This window comes from Ostrinia furnacalis, unplaced genomic scaffold (genome assembly GCF_004193835.3).
Source record: "Ostrinia furnacalis isolate ACB-3 unplaced genomic scaffold, ASM419383v2 OfSCF2162, whole genome shotgun sequence".
NCBI lineage: Eukaryota > Metazoa > Arthropoda > Insecta > Lepidoptera > Crambidae > Ostrinia > Ostrinia furnacalis.
In genome coordinates, this window is record NW_021132401.1 from 90551 (window position 1) to 113476 (window position 22926).

The following is a 22926-nucleotide window of genomic DNA, read 5'->3' on the forward strand; positions in this document are numbered from 1 at the left end:
AAAACGCGTGGAGTTACGTTTCTCTGTATCCTTGAAGTCCATACATAATCCTAAAACCGTGGTATTTTTACATGTAAATGAATTTTTTGTCGAGAGGTATTTAAGTGGAGAAACTACATACAATCTAGATAAAACTGTTCGAATAAAAATACCATGCAACCTTGTTGTTATTTTATTACCGATTGTTTTGCAGCATCAACTGTTAACAATCCAAAACAATCTTGATCGATGATAAATCTTGCGCTTGTGAGTTGCGACACTTCCTTCGATTCATTGCAAATAAACATAAAAATTGGGTCGAAAGGTCATTTCAGAGGCTCTATTGTCGGTGCAGTAAGGTCTACAATTGTACCGAAAACTGCAATCAATCCAGAATGTGGTCAAATTCACTAACAGAAAGTCGGCGCAGCACGTATTCTTACAAGTCCTTGCTGGGGCACCGTTAGAGTAGACATGTTACGCATAAATATGCAGTATTAATGGCACGAACGAATGTGTTCGTAACTGTACTATACCGTGGGCTTGTGGGCTCCTGCCATTCGAGAGAAAATTTCAATTCCAGATAATGGAAAGAAACGCTGCAGATAAGGCTTATCGCGTCCCAAATAGCTATCCCGGTCCACTTTTATTTGGGACAGGAATACATAACTGAATTGGCAGCTAAATCTTTTCCAACTACGGTTATAAGATAATAACAAAAAAAATCCAAATAAAGACCGATTAAAAATAAAGTGCGCAAAGAAGCGTAGCTATAAACTGAAAAATCACATGGTTATTTTGCTACAAGTTTTTATGCAACAGGTTCTGGGTTTTTCTTTCAAGTCGGGGTCATTTTTTGCATCGTGCGACTCGACAAGCCGCCTCTACCTGCCGACTAAGAGGCTTTTTTCCTTTTATTCCAAGGGGTTACTTGAAGGCATTTCAAAAGCGGATCCTATCGTACGTGACTGGGAATAGTTGTGAAACAAAGATGACTTTATAATAAAAAGATGTATGTACCTATAAGTTAGTACTTCAAAGCTAACAAACGATTTACTCGTAAGGTACATATTTATGAAAAATACTTGTGTATTTTTCCTACATGGATTGTAGGAAAATGCGTAGGAAAATGCCCAAAACCCAACGTGAAATGTTATCGACGCTACCTAATTAAGTTTCTCGTGGTGACGCAATTATATGATAGTTTAAACCGGTAAATATGGTTAAATGATTCATTGATTATGAGCTAAGCAGCTATTAAGGAAAATGAGTAAAATTAATGTTCGAAAAACGATACCACAAAGTAAACGAATAATTATCCTGAAAATGACTGGCGTGGTACTAGGTATGCACACAAATATAATACACCTAACGTAATTTACTAGTTTTTGCCCATTGCTTCAATTTCAGACCCTTTCAAGAACCGGGATAAAGAATAACATAAAATACTAAATTGTAAAATATCCTTTTTTTCTGGGTCTCCTAACTTATACATACTGTCTCTATGTCTAAATTAAGTCTAAAACCGTGCAAAGGTAACACACAGCTATAGACAGTACCTACTATATCTACTTTCGCAATTAGTAATTAGTATGGATCTTGATATGTTGCGAATAATCAATTTAAAAGCATTACACTACACTTATGTATGAGTATTAGATCACTTGTGATGCGCCGTGTAAAGCCCGGAGAAATCTGCGTCGGCCGCGAAAGTGACAAAATCTGTGAGAAACTTAGAATTTTATGCCGAAGTCATGCAACTTGTGGTGTCACCGACAGTTGCATTAAACACGTAATTAGTTTTAAAAAAGATTTTCTATTATATCAGCTATTTGACACGTTAGTGTTATAACGAGTCTCTGTGTGACTTTGTACCTACGCGTGGTAATCTTTTCCAGTGACTGACAAGGTCTCAGTATTTATGATACAAATACAATCAATTAAACAGTAACCAATAAGTAAAACGAGTAAGAACAATATCGCTTAAAAAGTAACGTGAAGTAAATTAGATTTACCCATTTGTTTGAATCAATTGAGTTGCTACTTAAACACGCGTGGTAAATTCTAGGCATCACTGTACAAAGAACTGTGCATTGGAATGGTAGACTATGAAAGCATAGGTTGAAACTGCTTTAAGTATTATGTTATTCCAGATGAACTTTCTTTTGGCAAACGCGTTGAGTAAGGCAAACCCAGCTGTATAAATTAACTACGAAGAAAGTAGTTGCTTGGTAAGCAGATGCCGAAGTGTATTGCGTAAGTTCGGCATACAGTAGTAAAATAGAATCTTTACTTTTACGTGGGAAACAAAAAAGATTATCCCATTAATTAAAATTTGTAATCAGTATAGGTAATGTAATCATATATTTATTGTAAGTTTTGGTCATGTTGAAAAACAGTTGATTGCTGATCATCACCTGAAATGCTGAATGCTACCGATGGATCATACTTTCACTGTTCTGCCAATAGATTTTCCTGGCAAAATAAGAAGAGAGGCAATCAGAATGCATTAAAGAAATTACTTATTTATATTGAGTAGTAAATATGCACGAGTATGTCTAAATGTAAGGTCATCACTTGCCGTCAACTGACCCACATGCCCCCTTTTCTCTCAAAAGCCAATTTGTTCCAGTTTTGACTAACTAATTTCTAACGTGGTTCTCAACATGTTCATTAGATTATTATGCTAATTCGACACGGGAAGCTGACGGGGATTTGTTTGTTTTGTTACCTGCCCTGGGACCGGATGTTCGGTTTGTTTATCCGTCCAAAATAAACCATTTGTTGGAAGTCCGTAAAACATTCCGGTAAAAAATCCTTTCTGTGAGCAGACGTGAAAGGCAACCCCCATGCAACTGTTATTTTTAAATTACTAGCTAGCCAACAACTAAGGCTGAGTTGTTATAACTATAACAATAACCGGTGCTTTTACATAGAATTTGACAGTTTAGTTTAAGTAAAAGTAGAAGTAGGATGGATCAACTCAGCCTAAGTATAGCGTTAAAAAATCCTGTCTGTCTGTTTGGAATATCCTTGCTTGTAAGTTACCTAATATCGGTATGATCTAAGAAAACGGTGTTCCTTTCGATGTGGAGAATGCTTTAATTAAAACTTATGTTTTTCTTTTTGACTCCTCATGACATGATCACAGCTGTGAGATCGTTCAAAAGGCATCATGGAAACACTAACGAGGTAATTTCATAATAGCAACAATACACCAACAGAAGGCGTATCACAACCTGCTTTCCCAGCACTCCACCTACTTCTCACGACTTCCGTCTACCACTGACTCTCCGCTTTCATGGTTTCACAGAAAACTCGATTGTAACCATTCGATTTGCGTCGTGACATCGGAAGTCATAATCGTGGTTAAGTTATAAATCGTTAATTGAGAACAAATTTGGTTTCGTTGGTACGATTTCATCGATTAAGGTAGTTTTTATGACGTCTTTTGATTGATTAGTGCGTCTTCGAATGGACGTTGTGGAAAAAACTTGATTTCTATACAATTTTTTATATACAAGGTCTAATTCCACAACACCTGAAACAATTTTCAGATATTCCACGTCCAGCAGGCCATACTGTTATAAATTCAGACTGAAAATTTCAGTAGTCATTTTAAAAGTTATGTACCTACATAATGTAACATAACACCTGTTGCAGGTGATGACAGACCAATAATAGTCTGTTATTTGATTGATTGATCGGCTATAGTATTACTGTCTTTGGCTAAAGAAGGCGGCGCGTGCGCAACCGTTGCCCAAGAGTACATGCGCGGATGTTGCATGGACATGCGTCAATGCAGCTTCTAATAGCTGTTCAACTGTAAAACATTGGCTGTAAACAAACACATAAGTAGAAATAATTTGCAAGAAAATATCCACTAAGATAGAAAGCTCTTTTCTATGTACAGACAATTCAACGTCAAGATAAAATAGATGTTATTTTGCAATAAAAATGTAGTCATATTATGTTCTGTCGGTTGTATATTCGACAAATTAAGTGAGGGTTATTTGAGGATTGACCGCATTGATATTGTTGACGATACAATAGAAGATAAATAAGTAGACAATCTGACTATTTAACATATGAGACAAACTAAACATTAATTAACAACAAAAGTGTAGTCATAGAGTCTAAATTAATTTATTATCTTTAAGTTGTTAGACACGTAATGGCATTGTTTAAAGTAGAAACTTTATTTGTTATCGACAATTAGGAATTCACTTCTATAAGCATTCTGGAGATAACGCGAGAGTTCATGAACTTTAGCACGTCGACTCAGATAAACTTTAATCACTAAGTAATTACACATTTTGAACATTGTAGCAATTTATCCTTGTTCAATGAAATGTTATATTTTGTTCTGGAATTTCCCGCACGATTTCCACATCGCAAATAAAATCAACTGTCATGCATGGATGCGTGTAGGTAGGCAAGTGAAAATGCAGCGCTGTGTTGCATAAACTTGGGCATTTCCTGACCTTCGGACTCGTAAAACAAATAAAGCTTAGTCGTGGAAAGTGTGGATAATCTTCCATGGCCCGCGCACGGCCGGCTAATGAAATATTACCTTTCACAACTGCTCAGAGTTATGGTTTTAGTTTGCGGACTTTCACTGCTGATTGTCGCCGTAAATGCTCATTGACTTAGGAAATGCCTCCCATTAAAAATATTTTTCAGAATCTTCATGTAAGCTGTTTATAGCGATTATTCTTAGTCCAAGATGTTTTTAAGCAGTGACTCATGACAGAGAACAACAAGTAAGATTACACGCAGCCAGCGTGGCATTTTAAAACGCATGGGAACCGGTTGTGCCACCTCTATTTAGATTTTTGCTCAATTGGTTTGAATAAACCAGAATTATTGATCATCTTGATGTCTTTAAGTTCCTGGTAAGGATGTGATTCAATAACAAATCCTAAAGAAACGGGATGCAGTGACTCACAGCACAGCTTATGAACACAATAAGGTTTAATATATTGTACCTTGTTCAAAGAATTCAAGGAGTATAAAGGCATAATGCAAATTCACCGAAGTATATGACTCCATTCCATACATCCAACTGTTCCAATGCGTCTCATATAGGTACGAGTACTTATTGATCAGTTCATACATTGCTTAGCTCTGATTTTAATTCTGTTAATTTGTCAATCCGATGTTAAATGTTAAGATTAAGAACTTGTACTATCGTAACACGATAGCAAATTGTTCGATCGTCGATTCAATTGTTTTATTACATCAGCTGCCTCGCTAATTGTTTGACAGAATCGAAATCATTTTGATTGCGTTCGCGTGATGTGTGTCATCTACGTTCCCGGGCTCGCGTTGCTCGTGTGCTCGGTTGCTCAGTGAAACTATTGTCACAAAACAGAAAAGTACTATTGTCAAGTCAAGATGCGTAATCGCCCGTGAGCGAGAGTTGGATTTGATCGAGGTGTGACGGCAGCATATGATTTTAAATAAATAACCATAATAATCATTAGAATAATTTCCCTGCCATTTGTTTTTTGATGAGCATTATAGTTTTTGGGAAGCGAATGAAGGTTTCACTACCAAATAGGTAATATGAGTTTAAAGATACATGATCACATAATCGCACTAGCTTTTCCATTATCTCCAAAAATCTTTCAGATGTTGCTTTTAGGTACTCCTAATGATTCTGTACATTAAACCTCCATTAATCGTCTAGTCTTTTAGCAAAGTTTAAAACATTACGTTATCTGTGGACAAGACTGGTGTTGCCATATCTGCAGCCTTCAGGTAGCGCTATTGTTCTAAAGGTATTTTAAAACTAGCTATTAAGTTACCGGCAGATGATACGATGTAACTCGATAAAGGCCAGGTGCGGGCTATTTCTGTTAAGAACGCTTTGTTCCGTGATAATTAATTTCCTTTTGTTACTTTATGTTATCTTCGGTATCATTATGACTATCTTTGTGGTCTTCAAAGTATGTAAAGCAATTCGATTATGTCATTAGAAACTATTGAAAAATGGATAAGGAACCATTCTCAATTGATATAAACGATACTTACATTTGTTCGAAAATTTTCCTTAAATTATTTTGTTAATACAACTACTTACTAAGTGCTAATAATGAGGACTGAAGCTTAATGAGCCTACAAGATAAAATCTTTAGAACTAACGTCAACAAGAAAGAAAATAGTGTGAATAGTTTATCTAAACAAAGCTTCCTGATTCATGGGTTAAGAACGAGAAAAATGAAATGTATTATGTATTAGATGTCGAACCCACAAACACCTGCACATTACCTACTGTTTTTGTTGTATTTATTCAAGGCTACATAACATTGCGGATGAGCTGATCATTTATCTTTGGATTCACGAATACATTACGTAAGTAATACTACTTACTATACCTACCTGAGTAGTAGCTGAAAATACTTATGTGTTTCTATCAACAGTATTACCTCTAGAACACTCTTTCCTTAGGGCAATTTCAATGTTTTAAAACTTTTAACTTATACTAAAGACATAACACAACGAGACTGACATTTATTATATACTAGCTTTCCGCCCGCGGCTTCGCCCGCGTGGAATTTTGTCTGCCACAGAAAAACTTATTTGCTCACCGTTTACACCTATCCTGGACTACGACAAACATTTTAAAACCAAAATCAGCTCAATCGGCTCAGCCGTTCTCGAGTTTTAATCAGACTAACGAACATTCATTCATTTTTATTTATATAGATTTTCCATACCTAATGCAGATAAAAGCTCCCATCTGGCGATTGAAAAAAGCCTTTAGTGAAACGTTTGTACATAATCTAAAAGGCGCAAATACAGTCTGAAATAATTTGATACCGAATCATTTGAGAAAAAATATCATTGTATCTACGAATGAGTCGATTCTAAAAGTTGCAAAATGCTCACGACAAACGTAATTCCATACGGGTAAAACAATCGAATTGAGTTGTAGTGATAAATCACACAGTAATCAAGCCCGATTGCATGCCTTGCACGACGTTGCATTTATGTCTTGCTCAAGCTACCTATATCCATAGACAGTTAATTCTGCGATAACTATACTGTCATTCACATACGGCTCAATTTGGTTGAGTAACTGCCTATTTTAACGATAACGTAAGTACGTAGTTATGTGACGTACTTGTAACGTTTACTCGATAAGTTTCCTTTAACTATACCAGTTATTTGCTTTGGAAATTATACGTACATTGGAACTTTATGTAATGTGCTTCCTAGTGGACAAAGTCAATTACGTTTGTTATAATATACGTACGACTACGACTGTACGTCACGTGTAAGTTACTCTGCAAAAGTAGTACTTATTTCGAAGGTATAAAACCCATATCATGTTTAACACGTTGTAGTACGAGAAATAAGAAATTTTCTGTAACAAGGCTAAGCATCTGATCCGGTAATTATTGCATACTTTTACAGATCCCTATCTTCTCTCAGGACTAAAGTAAGTAGGTACTGTACTCTGGTTTTATTACAACGAAAGTGAACTTGATAAAAAAAATCAGCAAAGGCGGTTCGTTTACAAGCCCAGTGCACGTACGATATATTTTACAGTCGGTGCCAAAAGTAGCGGTTTATCTTATGTTTTCACAACATCTGACAATTTGCAAGATTGAACCTTATGTCGTTGATTCAGAGTAGGTAAATTAAAGTGCTTTAAAACGTTCAGATGCTTTGGTACTTTTTACTGGTGTACAATGAAGATCGTCTGGGGTGAGTGGCTCATGTCGACATTGCAAGGTGAGCGAGTTCAGCGAGTCGCATGCGCGGCGGGCAGTAGTGTTTTTTTATTTTATTTTATTTTTTTATTTTCTTTATTAGGAAAACATACAGCTTAAATTATGATACATGTAGAATAAAAATAATAAGTCTTACACAAGCCTATGAGTTTTCACTGGTAATTTAAAATTGAAAAGACAGATTCACAATACTTAATTATCTAACTTAAACATTTAAAACCATGCGCAAATTTTATTTGTAAGGTGTATTAATACACATTTTATGCCTTTATTAGGCCACGGAACCGCATAGGCCTCTCGTGAAATATGTCAACGTGACCATAATCACTGTCATACTTTTTGCAGGCTCTAATGACAAAACAGTTATTTCTATAATTAGTCCTACATAGTGGCGTCATAAAAGTTTTTCCGTGTCTTGCGTTAGGTCTAGAACACCTGAAAGACAACTTACTCAATAAATAGGGCGAGTCAACAATACTATTTATGGTTGCCAGTGCCCTGCACACTGCAGGGTTACCATCTAAGAATAATAATAATGTAGATATTTATTTATTGATGCGAAACACTTGTAAGCATACAGAGCATGTAGTTACTCTGTTTAAAGCAAAAAAATAATTTCTTGGAGAAGATATCATTTATTTGATTGATATTTCACTCAGACAAGAACAATATTTGATACTTGTAAACGCATAAAACTGATGATTCGATTTTATTTTTAGATGAGAAGATAACAAACATAATAATTTAAGATCGATCACAGTGCGTGTGCAGTATTTACTAACTCTAATGCGTGATAGGTGTTTATAAAACAAATGTACAGTCGCGGAATGAAAAGGTTCGTCACCTTAGTGTCGGTTTTCGCTTGCACTGTAAGAGTCAAACCTGCCAACATAACCGTGCAAGAAACAGTGCTGCTAACATTTAAATAAATATGACGTTTGCTAACGAATAAGGTTTTGCTTGTTTTTCTATCCCATCAGTGCAATGTTACAAAATGTAGTTTTTTTATTTAATGGATAATGGCAGGTTGAACCAACAAGAAGGTTTTAGTTTATCAATCATAATAATCTTCTTGACAAGTTAAATCGTCAAACAACTTTGATCTGAATAATTTTGAACTTTACTGACAAACAGTTAAAGATTATTTTCTCTAACTTGAGATGATTCTGTAACATAGTTTCAAAAGGTAATATGTGCTCGCGATTAGTTGAAGGAATCAATTTGAAAACTGACGAACCTTTTCATTCCGTGACTGTACAATAATAGCTTAATTGAGAAACGTCATTCCTTCAAGAAAAATGAATGCCAATCAATCAAAATATTGCTTTCGATATTAAATTCATTATTAATGCGACAACATGTGCAATTAAAATGTTTATAGCAATTAAAGTGGTAGTTATGGCTGATAATAATACCTACATGAAGTTATTTTCTGCATTATTCAACTGAATGTGTATTTCTTTAGGACATAGTAAAATTTATTACATACTAGCTTTCCGCCCGCGGCTTCGCCCGCGTGGAATTTTGTCTGTCACAGAAAAACAATATCGCGCGCGTATTTGCTCACCGCTTAGACCTACCCTGGACTACGACAAACATTTTATAACCAAAATCAGCTCAATCGGCCCCGCCGTTCTCGAGTTTTAATCAGACTAACGAACATCAATTCATTTTTATTTATATAGAAGATTTAAGTAACCTTGCCACTACATAATACAACAAATCCGTACTTTTTATGAAGTCTAAAGATTTGCAATAATGTCCATAATAATAAATATGCCATCACTTGACAGCCCTAGTAACCCAGGACCACTTCACAAAGCGGCATCTGCCTCTAAGGCCGCCATCTTTCTTTTTCCTTTGTCTGAAAGGTGTTTTCCGAAAACTCTTAAAAGGTCCTTGGATTGGACTCCAAAACTCTATTATCCAATTTAGAGACAGTTTTTATAGCAAGTGCTTAAAACTGAAGACTCTACGGCCTTGACATAATGACCAGTTCCGCGTAGCCACCGAAATATTTTGTGTTTGTAGCAGGTAGATTTCTCAGAATGAAGTTACGTTGCGTGACTTTAGTTGCAAACCTTTGAAGATGATTTTGCTCATAACTGTTGCCTTTTTGTGGTATTGTTAGGAATGAACCAATTAGTTTTATTTTTTTAGACTTTTTCAAAAAGCTTTTTAGTACAATCCATGTTAACATGATTCTGGACATACTAGGGTTGTTCAAAAAGTAATGAGAATGGGATATTTCTAGCCATCACAAATCTAAAAAAAATTGGGTATAATTTTTTGACACCTCCCGTAGTTAAGGATTATTATACACCTTTTCTGTCATAATATTACCCATACGATTTCTAGAGCGGCCTAGAAAAGTTCCTGTTCATAGTTTTCCCCTGGGATTAGCTTAGATTTTGATGATTGGGTTTGTTTAGAGTGGTGAATAGTTACAAAAGGGTAGCACTTGTACAAACTAAAGCGGCGAATAGTTTAGTCAGGATTTATTTACACAATCATGATTTATTTTGACTGTCACGAAGTTGGAACCCAGGTTTTCAGAGTAACAACAAAAAAAAATAGAGTTTCTTTTGTTTTTACACCTTCTTCTAAACGGTTCACATCGTCTGATTAACACATGCCGTTAATCTGTTTCTTTTACTTGTGCCACAGTTGTAGGCAAACGGAAATGCTAAGGTGACGGAACCGTCGCGAAAGTCTACGTACAATGGGTGACTTGTAATTGCTGAAGAAGTGAACTAAGCCTTGCCTGTGTGGCGAAAGTGGCCGAAATACAGCTAGTGTAGTGTCTGCATATAATACTTTACATAGCCTTATTCACCAGTAAAATGGACCGAGAAACTATGACAATCATACACAAGAAAAAAAATCCAAAATAAGTCATTGTGGAAATCCTTGTGAGAGGCTTTTGTCCAGCAGTGGTCGTCATTTGGCTGAAACGAACGAATATTATGGCAGTTCAATATTATTTATTATTATTCAATGAAAGAGGAATGATAAAAGGGTGAAATACCAATACATTTTAATTTTTAGAATTGGTCAAGGAAAAGACATCAACGAGTCAGTGGATCAAAAATTCATCGTAAAATTTATTTCAAATTATTTGTAATTTTCGAATGATTAATTGATAATAATTACGTTGATGTTTACATAATTATTTCATTTATTGAAAAAATGAATTCATAGTATATTATGCCGATTACCATTTTGTTAGGACACATGAGAGTGTTTCATTCTTAGAAAGTAAACAAGATTATAAATGTACTAATTTATTTGTATCGATATTAAAGTTTAAAGCAGTCTAAACGAAGGCTATAAACTTTACTATTGACATTCACTAATGAAGAATGTCTAAAGATAAATCATAGCAAATGCTTGTACAAGTTTAATTACAAACCACGCAGCAAACCATAGCAATACTAACCCTGTCAGTGAAAGTAGCTATTAAATTTATTGTTTACTGATTATTACAAGCCAAGGTTTAAATTAACTTAAATAACTTAAATCACTTTCTTTTTGATTTCGCTTAGTTCTAAAGAAAGGAAAATAAGTGATAATTTAGGTAATTAGTATTGATTTAGCGGTTAGTTTTGCTTCTTATATTGTTATCACAACTACAACACATACTTAATTTAATCTACAAGTACAAGTTTTATAAAAATCAAATCATTCAAAAAACCCTGTCTGCCAGTGAGGATGAGAAAAATAAGAACAATTTTATAAGTTCGCCATGTGATAATTTCACGCCTACTATATCTCGGTGTTTTTAATAGATAGAACAAGCTAAATATTAAGTAGGATTTTCCTAGATGCAACAGTCAACGTAAAAGGTGTATAAGTTTTCTGAAGTGATGTCAACTGTATTATGAGAATACATAATCCATAAAATTTGCTTCGACTAGCCAATACCAAAGATCATGCCTTTCTTAATACTTTCCCATCGGCTGAGCCATCCGATACAGACTGGGTAAAAACCACGATCGATGAACTCAAGTTGAAGGAACGTCATGCTCCGATGGCTGATCACCGCCGCCTGCGCATCCTCAATTATGCGCTCTTATTGCAACTTAATAAGGCTTATAATTAACACTTATTCCGATGCTAACTCAGTCAAATCGTGCGTACGTGGGAATGTGATTGGGTTTTTAAAATCAAGTAATTTAATTCCCAACTTGTTACTTTGGTGGCGAAATTAGCTGTTAGCTTTTTGCTGTCACAGTGCGCAGTGACAGTGACACGTGTGGGTAAATGTGATTGTAATGTTATGGAATGATTCGTTAATTAATCTGTTAAGTGTATTTTGTTACTGTCACTCTCACAAGTATAAATATCTTATCGCATCGAGATAAAGTCATTTTTTTTACAGAGTAGGGCCATTTGAATATCAAAGACGCCTAGCTAGATTTCAAATATTATGCAAATGCAATTAAGTAACGAAGCTATACGAATAGGTCACATAGGTGTTCTATTAAAGAAGATTATCCTGAGTAACGTCTCATTGTGGTTACAAAAGTCAGAAAAGAAGTTTTATCAGGATTGATCGTAATGTTTCGGATTTAGTTGGAAATGTTCTTGGGACTTTACTTATTGTAAGAAATAAAAAGATGCAGAATATGAAATCATACACATCAATAGACCTAGTAGATGCAATCTTGATTATGCCTGTATTCAATATCCATCAAAGAGCTCCCCTGTTCACACAGGAAGTCATTATGATAACCAGTTTCTTGGAATCCCACTGTCAATCGACTCTACTAGTTGCTAGAGAAATGAACATTCTACATACAGCACATCAAAGTTTACATTTTAGTTGTGAATTCATACATACCTACACATAAGATGCCACAGTGAAAAGCTTAATATGCCGTCGTCTTTTTGAACCTTTATAATGAAGGTTTTTCTTATTGAAAAAGCATTTTTATTATCATATCAACAGTGGTTAAATGACATTTAAAACACAAGCATAATATGAAGTACTATACCTGAATTTGTACAATACAATTTATGTAACTAATATTATTTTAAAAAACGACATTATGAGCGTTGACGACAGCTGCGAGTCAATAAAATAACATTTTGGTCAATAAATATTGTAGAAAGTGACAATATAAATGATTGAGTATTACTGGAGTTATTTTGTACTCTAGCTTTGTATATTAATTAAATACTTTGTATGTTTGTACTCACAGAAACAATTATTTAAAAAAAAATAGGGGACAAAACTTATTGTCATGATTTGATAAAACAATAAGCATAATTGTATGTATAGAGACTATCTGGCACTCCATTTAAGATAGTTAAAAAAACTAGGTAGGTAGGTACAAGCAAGAAACTAGGTATGTACTTAAATTTTCACCACCTTATTCTCTACCATTCTCGTACGTCTTCCTTCTTTTTTTCAAGCAAGAGTTGAAAATCAGTGTTCTGCTCATTTTAGAGCAATATCTACACTGAGCTCACTGCTTTTTTGCATCGCTGCGGCCACATTTATACCTTAGCGCAGGATTTTCTTTTTTACTCTTTGTAATATACTATATCTTTCCTGCTACTCCTGTGTTTATTTATCTTACTTTTTGCTTCCTGTGTGTCAATGTGTTTTGCAAATAAACCATATATCTATCTATCTAAATATTAGAGGTTCGAGTCTACCCTCTTTCTCCTCCTTCGTCCTCTCTTATGATATGATTTTGAGCTTTCTTTGGGTGATCCAAGTAGTAGCAAGTTAATCGCAAATTTGCTTGCTCTATGAAATAGGTTACATTACAATATGACGTATATGAAAGATCGGAAAATAAAAAGGTACCCTTAATATGCAATTACAAATCACACTTGTCGACTTATTATTGTTACAAGATACTTGTAAATAAGAAGAAATGCGCAGCGCATCGAATCTCAAGGCTCAATGGGTCTTGTTTCGTTCTCAGAATGACAGTGCTGGTTTGTGGAAGCGGCCATTGTTGTCGTAGGTTATTTACTATTCAAGTGAAATGCTCGCTTTACTTTTTATTTGGCACACCGTCTTTGGTTAGGACTGTTTGAGTTTTTTTTGACGCGGTGAAATTGATTGTGTGACGAGTGACGTACGATGCTATGTGCAGACAGCCGTAGCTAACATTTGGGGGCATTTATACAAGAACTCACTATTTGAAATGCTATTTGATTGGTTTACGTCATACCTATTTCTTGGCTATTTACGATTAAAATATGTACCTAGCACGAGTACCTATAAACAGGGGTTACCTACGCCATATCGAATGACAAATGATCGAAAATCAAAATATCGAACACGTTTCATCGAACGATCAAAATATCGAACGATCAAAATATCGAATGCTCAAAATATCGAACGTTCAGAATATCGAACGATCAAAATATCGAACGATCAAAATATCGAACGATCAAAATATCGAAAGTCGATGTAGACGTTTTTATTTAATTCATCTACCTTGCTCGGCTCCGGTGCATGGTTGTGTTTGGTCGTACAGTTTTGTTTTGCCAGTTAATGTGTGCCTTAAAAGTATTTTTGTGCCTGAAAAGTTTATAAATTTGGAGAATAATGTCCGTGGGGACCTATTATAAACCTAGCCTGTCCCAAAAAGGAAAAACAGTCCTCATTTTGGAGGGCTTTGTAATGGCAATGAACAAAAATGTTGATGAAACATTCTATTGGTATTGTACACAAAAATATAAATTTAATTGTAGCAGTACGGCAATAACAACGCTTCAGCAAGGAGCCGAGGAACATTTGTTGAAAAACACAACCATGCACCGGAGCCGAGCAAGGTAGATGAAATTTAATAAAAACGTCTATATCGACTTTCGATATTTTGATCGTTCGATATTTTGATCGTTCGATATTCTGAACGTTCGATATTTTGAGCATTCGATATTTTGATCGTTCGATATTTTGATCGTTCGATGAAACGTATTCGATATTTTGATTTTCGATCATTTGTCATTCGATATGGCGTAGGTAACCCTATAAACGGGTTTATAAACAGAGAGTTTACTTATATGAATAAAGGTTATTGAAATTCTTCTGGCGTTACGAGTCGCCTCTCGATCTAAATAATTTGAAAAAATCGAACTGCCTAAGGTTGGAATCGAAATGTTCCACACAATTTCATCGAATCACATGTTCTATTATTCTATACCTACTCGTAGGTATGGTATTGCCTACTTAATTAGCTAAATAAACAATTTTGTTACATTAATACATTTATCCTTGTAAAATGTCAGCGCAAAATATTTACACATACCTAAAATTAAAACAATAATTTCCGAGACAATGACGCTTAATCTTGTGCATTATAAATAATATGTTCTGTCTACATAGTAAATCCGCTAATAGATACAGTCGACAACTTTCCATCAGGCTTTGTTGTAAAATAGAATCTATTACAACTACATAAGAGTGTAGAGCTTGATGTGCTGTCTCTAGATACTTATTTAAGCAGAAAATTTTCAATAATAGCAAACTGACAACAGGCCGTGGCTAACAGTAAAACCGGTCGCGTCAACTCCAACTTGCTCAACACGAAAACGTAATGAGCTGGCCAGCTCTGATCTAATTCACTAGATATCCGAAATATTTTAATTAATAATCGATTGAATCTAGGTAGGTAGGTACTTTATTTTGATATTTTTGACGAAGTAATTTGAGCATATCAATCTAGAAGATTCTGAATTTAACGTCAATTGAAAAACATAGAGGTTATAAAATCTAGCTTGTGTGTTTTTCAAGGAAATTTCCTTCTCCTCGTACCCCAAATACTTAGGTACAGTTAAAAATACAGCTTAGAGCTTTTAAACTCCCGAATATTGAATTGTGAAATGAGTTTTGTCATTTCTTCATTTTGTCTCGAGATAATTATGGTATAACACACCGGCGATATACCGACAGAGGTACCTAATAGTGGTCTAGTAAGCGTTTTTCAACATTGAATACGGAGCCCTAAAAATAAAAATCCCACGGAATAGCTTCAAATCCCGTTTCGGATTCGTTCCGACCTTGGATCAGGAATGCGGGGATGATCCGGTTGGCCAGCTAGCCTTGCTCATTGTTGAGCTACTATATTCATTGCGTTCAATTATTTTACCTGGGAAATATTGCAATGCTTGAATGTATTTTGATATCTCAAAAGTAAGTCTAAGTATGTAGTTGACCATGTCAATTGATCTGCTGAAAACCAGAAAATATGTAGGTACTTCTTGCTAAAAAAGTTAAGCGAAAACAGCTACGTAAGCCTTAAAAACTGAACTGAAAAACAATGAAAGAGATCGGAAGTCCCTGAGTATTATGTTAAATACCACTTTGTTAGGTTTATGTTCGTGTATGTATTTTCAAAGAATGTTCATCTGCCAGTCGTTACCCAAATAAATTCTCCTCATCAGAAATATTATCACTAACCATCCTCTCTTTCGTTTCAGACGTACGCCGCTGACAACTCGGCTGGCAACTCCCAGGGCATCCTCGACAGCCTCAACAACAAATATTACTTCTACACCAGGACGAGAGGGCTCTTCCGCATCTGCTACCCCAAGGAACGACCCCCTACAGGTAAGATTTTAAATTAAAACTGATCTGGCGAACTTCGTTCTTCTTAAGGTCCTATGTCCCCTAGATGGGGCAGAGGGCGTCCTCAACAGTCCTCCATCGCGTTCGGTTTTGAGCTACGCGTTTGATCTCGCTCCAAGTCTTGCCGATCTTCTTCGCCTCGTCTGCCACAGTGCGCCGCCAAGTTTGCTTAGGGCGATCACGTTTGCGTTTTCCTTGGGTGTTTCAATCCAGAGCCTGCTCTGAGGTGGCAGCCCCACCACCGGACTAGGATACAGCAGGTTAATCACCCACTTGCCCGAAAACACTCGATTAACGAAACTTACACAACAGGCGAACATCATACCACCCTATTTTTTCTTAAAAGGTTTATGTAACCTTTTTCGTACGTTTAAACCTTCCCTAGACTATGAGCTAAATTGGCCCAACCGTTCTCGAGTTTTAACGAGACTAGCGTACAGCAATTCATATAGTATACGTAGATATTACCAAAACTTTAATAACGTCCCTAACCCATTTAAATAGGTGGTAGTAAAATCCGATTGTTATTTTATTATAGTTATTTTACAATTACAATATTTTTATTACTATGTAGGATGTAGGACGTCGTAGGTACTACTGAAGAAAAGGCGATCGATTTTATTTACGAGATCGATTTCTTGTGATCAATAAATTCTTTTGACGAATGACAACACTTCAAACTTTACACTGTAACAACTTATGTAGTTCTAATAAATATTTTTTTTCATCGAAAATGTACTAAGTTTTTTGCTTTCGATTCTACAACTATTTTTAAAGGAAATCGGTCATGTATGTCATGATGATTGTGCAAATTGTTTTTATCGTTCGAAAAACTGGTCGATGTTAGTCTTGTAGATTTAATTGCCGCACAAACAAGACAGTTAAAATAACTGATCACTGCAAACGGTGACTGGATTCACTACTTAGTCTGTCATCCACAAACTGAACCAAATACCGAATGTACACGATCGGGCGCTTCTTGGTAAGCACGAAACGGTTTAATCATAGTGTTTACCTTAATTAAATGTGCATGATTATGATTACTCCAAGAGCCAAGCTATTGGAGCGTTTAGAGCTGCTGTCGAAGGATTATGACTGCTAAATGTAAGCTGGTACGATTTATATTACTGCTACGCTGCGTTATGGTCAGTAGATCAAGAGTACGGTACTTTATAAGAGAGGTAGATACAGCAAACTCAAGTTTTAATAGTGTAATCATAGAAACCTCACGCAAGCAGTGCAAGCAAGTGAGCTTACTTTATGAAACAATATGTTCAGCTCTGTCTGTTTCTGTCACTCGTCTCAATATTTCAGGATGAAGGAGAGAGGTGGATAGAGTCAACAATACAGATATGGGCTCAGGGAATAGCCCCGCATGTTTTGTTGACAATGTTTGCGATAATCATCCATAACTTCGTTACGAGGAAATGCGGGCGCAATTTTTTCTTTTCTATTAAAAATAGAGACATTTTTACTAAGTGTCTACTCACAGCCGTCTTTTTGTACAACTTTCCAATTAGTTATTATGAGAGCTAATAGCAAAAGTAAGTAAATTAACAAATAATTATAGTCCTTTAAGTCATAAAAATACGAGACATTTAATATTTATGTATTTTTAAGTTGACCGTGACGACTAATTGTCAATTTGTAAGGTTCTTCCCGACAAATATATTCACGATGATTCATGAAAACAAACTGCATGTAAATACCAGTTCAAGTATATTTAATTAACTTCATATTTCAGTAAATTTAATTAAGGTTGATAATTATTGTGCCGAAACAGCTTAATGAAACAAAGGTAAACAGCTTCGTGGCAATATCAATTATTTATTAGGTAAATATTGTTTTGATGCGTAACGCACACATTCGATGAAGGAAGGAAACAAATAGGACATGCAACCAGAACTGTTTATCATACGATAAACACGTTCAACGCAGTATATGTTTCAAAAACTCGTCAATGATTTATAATGTTGTTCCGAGATATGAACATGTTCCTGTCTTACTGCTTTTACTGAATAATCTTTGTAATATTGATGTCCTGATAAACCCTATTTCAATATGAAATGAGATTCTAATTATAACTATCGACCAATTTGTGTAGTTTAATTACTTCATGATTATACGTGTATACTACGAGTATATCTAATCTAGAAAGGAAATTGTCTGGTGGAAATCAGATCGAAAAGTTCTTTCGCTATAGAAAGCTGCATTTTCCCTTGATAAGCGCCAACAATATGAACATTGAACAGTTCCTGATGAGTGGTCAATATGTAACTAGACCACCCAAGAGTCGTATTTTTAGTGTGCTATCGCGTTAGCTAATTTAAGAAAAGGTCAACGGTAAATAAGACGGAAAATTTTAGAAACATCCGCATATTCGTAAATGAATTTGACTATTGCGAATTGTACTCATGCTCTAGAATCGGTATTTAAGTTTACCAATGAGATAAACTTTTAAAAAATACTTTTATTTACTTTCATAAGCAAATTTTGAACTGCGTAAAAATGGCTTCGAGGGCATCTTTTTAGGTTTATTTCTTCTTAACTACAGTTTGCTTATTTTTACATAAAGCTATGTTTTCAAAAGCTCTAAATAGGTACGTTTCTAAATTTGTAGTGAGGTCAAAAGCCAGTTTTAAACAAGTAAATGCAATCGAAAAGAAAGTTCGCATACATAAATCTTGTTCGGTTGGTATCCAAAGACATTTCAACAATTCGAGGTCAACAATACGTCAAAACGATGATCTTGATTAATATCGGCTCGTTAGGCATGGTGCATGAAATAGGTTAGAAAATTGATACTCTAACCTTATGAATAAATCATGGTGCAGTCACGCCCATGATCGCGGTGAAAGACAAATAATTGAGATTGTACGAATACTAGAGATGTGGATAAAATTAGTGAGTCTGCAACCATGTCATTAAAATTGTTACAGTGCTTTTATTGTTTTTCTTTGTAAATGCTCGGAGAATTGCAGATCTGCAAATTAATTTGGATGTGTGCTGCTTTTACTCAAAATTTAGATACATGATACATTTGTAGACGATTTCTAATCGAAATCGCGATCGCTTAGCTATGCCTTGAAATACCGAAGTCCTTAATAAAGATGATGCATGGAATTATGGTATTTTACCGAAACGCACAGAGTCAGGTCATCAGTGTACCTACCATGAGTTTACGTTAGGTGTGCTCGCTAGCGAGTACGTCAAAAATCTCTATGAAGATTTTGTTTCTTGAAAGTAGCCGCTAGGGGCCCTGCACCATATGTCATTCAATTAATGTCATTTTTTTACGTAGTCGCTAGCGAGCACACCTAACGTAAACTCATGGTAAGCACACTGGCCACGCAACCTTGTTTTACTATCTAATGAACAAATTACCTGTGCAAATACAACAATACATTATTTTCTGATTTCAAAACTTATGAATAGTTGACAGTTCAAAACCAAATGTAGACATGTGTAATATAGTCATTACCAAACTCTTGATTTCGCGATTTTACGTAGCTTATTAAAGCTCTTCCCACTGCCTACAGATTGTCATTTTAATCTTCAACCTACATCAGCTTGCATCAACTTTTACTTATTCATACCCCTTGAACCTTACACCCTCAATGTCACCCAGCACTTCCGTATCAATTTCGAAGGAAAGTCGTCGCACCTCGCATAATTATTCAGTACTCGTGTGGGGCCATACCATACCATAAACGCATAGTAGAGGACGTCGGGACTTTTAAGACAGTCTACGAGTCAGAGGTCTAGGTCGAACGTGAGTAGTTGACAAGTTTCTAGTTGCCGAAATGCGATTGGAAATTGGGCGATGGATATGAAGATTTATCGTACGAGTGAAATCCAATGGCGTTTGAGTTTAAAAGCTTTTTACTTTATGAAATCTACAGTGGTAGTGTAAAATTAATGTTGATATCATAAAAGCTTCTAGAGAGATTTCTATCAATGCATATTTTTGATGTACTAAGTGAAAAATATACGGGAAACGGCACATCTAGTAGTACACCCTAAAACACCATATTATGGTTATAATCGCACTTATTATAGCATAATTATATTGATTTTGAAACAAATTGTATTAGTTGTGTTATCGACTGACGGTTGAAGGAATATTTTCAAAGGTTTTTTTTAATGTAATAGAATTATAGCCTGACCAGGAACATAAAAACCCTCGCCATGTTGCGGAAAACTAATGGTACTAATTTCTTTTAATGGCAACAGTAACTGAAAACTTCATTGACATGTCACCTTGCATGTCAGTCTATTGTTGTCAAAGTGTAAACAAACTTTATTTTAAATGTCAATTGATTTTGTGAATTAAATTGCTAAAATATTAGTAGTAGTTAGTAGTAATATTATAGTCGTGAAAGAAAAGTGGTTCACGATGTGTTAATGTATTTGTCGAAGAGAAATACTAAGGGTTCGGACAATATTTTCATTGAATAATGTTTCCGACAAAGGTTGTCAAATTGACTGACATGTTTATCGTATAGTACAGTCCACTATGAAAAAGCTGTAGTCTGTTTCAACTACCTATTTTAAAGTTTTTTGTCACTTTCTAAGTTTTGAATTTTATGGAATTGGGAAAGAAGTACCGAGTTTGAAGCGTTCATGAGCAGACATTGCAGTTGAATATTCATGTTCTGAATTTGATTATTGATGAATAATAAAATAAATCCTACTAGCTCGATTGATGGTTTCATTTAATTTATTTAAACCAGGTTACCTTTAATAATATTTTTCGTTAATTTATGAAAATATCAAATTAGCCCGTAATCCTGATACATAAATTTAGCCTATTAATTTAACACATGTACGACTGTACTCGGTGTTGCACTATCAAATGCAATTGAAGCGCCTCTATGCCAGGGTTTTTATGTTCCTGGTCAGGCTATACATAGGCTCTAGAAATCTTAAATAAGCTTTGAATTTTTACATGTGTATTATTTTCTGGGCATACATAAATTGGTAACTTGTTATTGTTAGGTTCGCAGTGAAGTAATTAACAACTATCAACTTAGGCACTAATTATACGAGCAAAGTTATTTAACAATGTCGCGTTTGTTGCAAGGAATTTATTTTTAATTAAATAGATTTAAGTAAAAGAATTATAATTAACAAATTCTTTAACATTAGACTAATTGGCTAACAGCTAAGAATTATTCGCTAGAAACCGGTAAATAAGTAATATCGAAATTCATTAATCGGAATATTTAAACCACGATAATGTTATGAAGAATTGAATAATAAATATGTACAAACCTTTCATATGAGTCAACATTAATTCAATAGAATAATATAACATTGCGTATTACACGTTCAGCATCACGTTAAGTAATCGTGGGAAGATATTTATATCATTAACATCGATCAAAGTATTATTATGTTTATTTTGTCTTTAGAGATATCAAATAGATTTTGTTCTAACTTAAAGTCATCAAAACGAAATACGGTACATTTTATGAAACCTTTTAATAAATTAGATTAAAAGTCAATTGAAGTACTAACTCTTTTTTACGCCCATAATAGCGAGAAATAGAGCTCTTGCTAACACGTAGAGCACCGTGTGAAGTGATATGGTACGTGCTTAGCATGGCATGGTGGTGACAATGTCCTCCATGATAGATCACGTATTGATTCGTATTGCAAACGATACGCAGCTAAAGGCGCTAAATAACTCGCATCTCTAAAAATAGGAATGTTGACTGAGGTTGGAGGAAGGAAAACAACATTTTGAATAAATTCAACAGAATTGATAAGTACGATGTTATTGTATTACTAATGTGCCTCTAAATATTGATAACTTGACTTTGTTATTGTATTGCTAATGTACCTCTAAGCTTAATAGAAAACAATTTTATAAAAATACCTGTATTGTATCATACTTATTTTCGTGACAAAATGTAAATATTTACCTCGCAGGCATAAATGATTCACGAGTGTGTATCTTTAATGGCGGGCACAACTAAATCGTACATAGGTTCTTACAAATTTTTACCCTTTAAAGTACACAACATGTTAATAAAAACATATCTTTTGACCTGTTAATTGAAAAAAGGTTTAATTTTTAAACCCTATAAAGTTTTAAACCCAATTTTGTTTCCTTGTCCTAAGGCCTACAAGGTGCAGGATTTAGATGAATTAACGCTTATCGCTAAATAAGATTGCTTATGTTTTTCGCGCTTTCAATCTTTTAATCGTTAGAAGGTGCTTAATATATTCTTCCTTCAGTTATCGAATCGATGTGTACTTAGTAGAATTGCCAGTGATACGTAAGAGGATAAAAATATCCTTAAAATTCCAGCCTAATCCACACAAACATAGAAACAATGAGCCAAATAAATATCCGGCAGTTCGGAAACATCGGTTAGCTATGCCGGTGTGACTAACGCACAATGCCGCCGGAATGCAAAGGTCGTCGCCCACTACCCTCGGAAGCTGGCAACCTTGACCTCCCTTATTTGTTCAGCTTATCCGAATTTACCTATAGATCTAATATTATAAATTGGAAAGATTCGATTGTTAGTTTGTAGTGAATAGCTCCGAAACTACTGGATTTCAAAAATTATTTCACCATAGAATCCTGTATGGTTTCTGATG

At 35.0% G+C, this 22926-nt stretch overlaps 1 protein-coding gene across 2 annotated transcripts in view; it reads left to right on the forward strand.

The window, feature by feature from the left end:
* Window positions 1-22926, forward strand: part of LOC114354768 (uncharacterized) — a 48136-nt gene that overhangs the window by 633 nt on the left and 24577 nt on the right. For both annotated transcript variants that reach the window (XM_028307324.1, XM_028307323.1), the window contains exon 2: window positions 16167-16296. In XM_028307324.1, the coding sequence (XP_028163125.1) occupies window positions 16167-16296 (130 nt within the window). The remainder of the gene's footprint in view (window positions 1-16166; window positions 16297-22926) is intronic.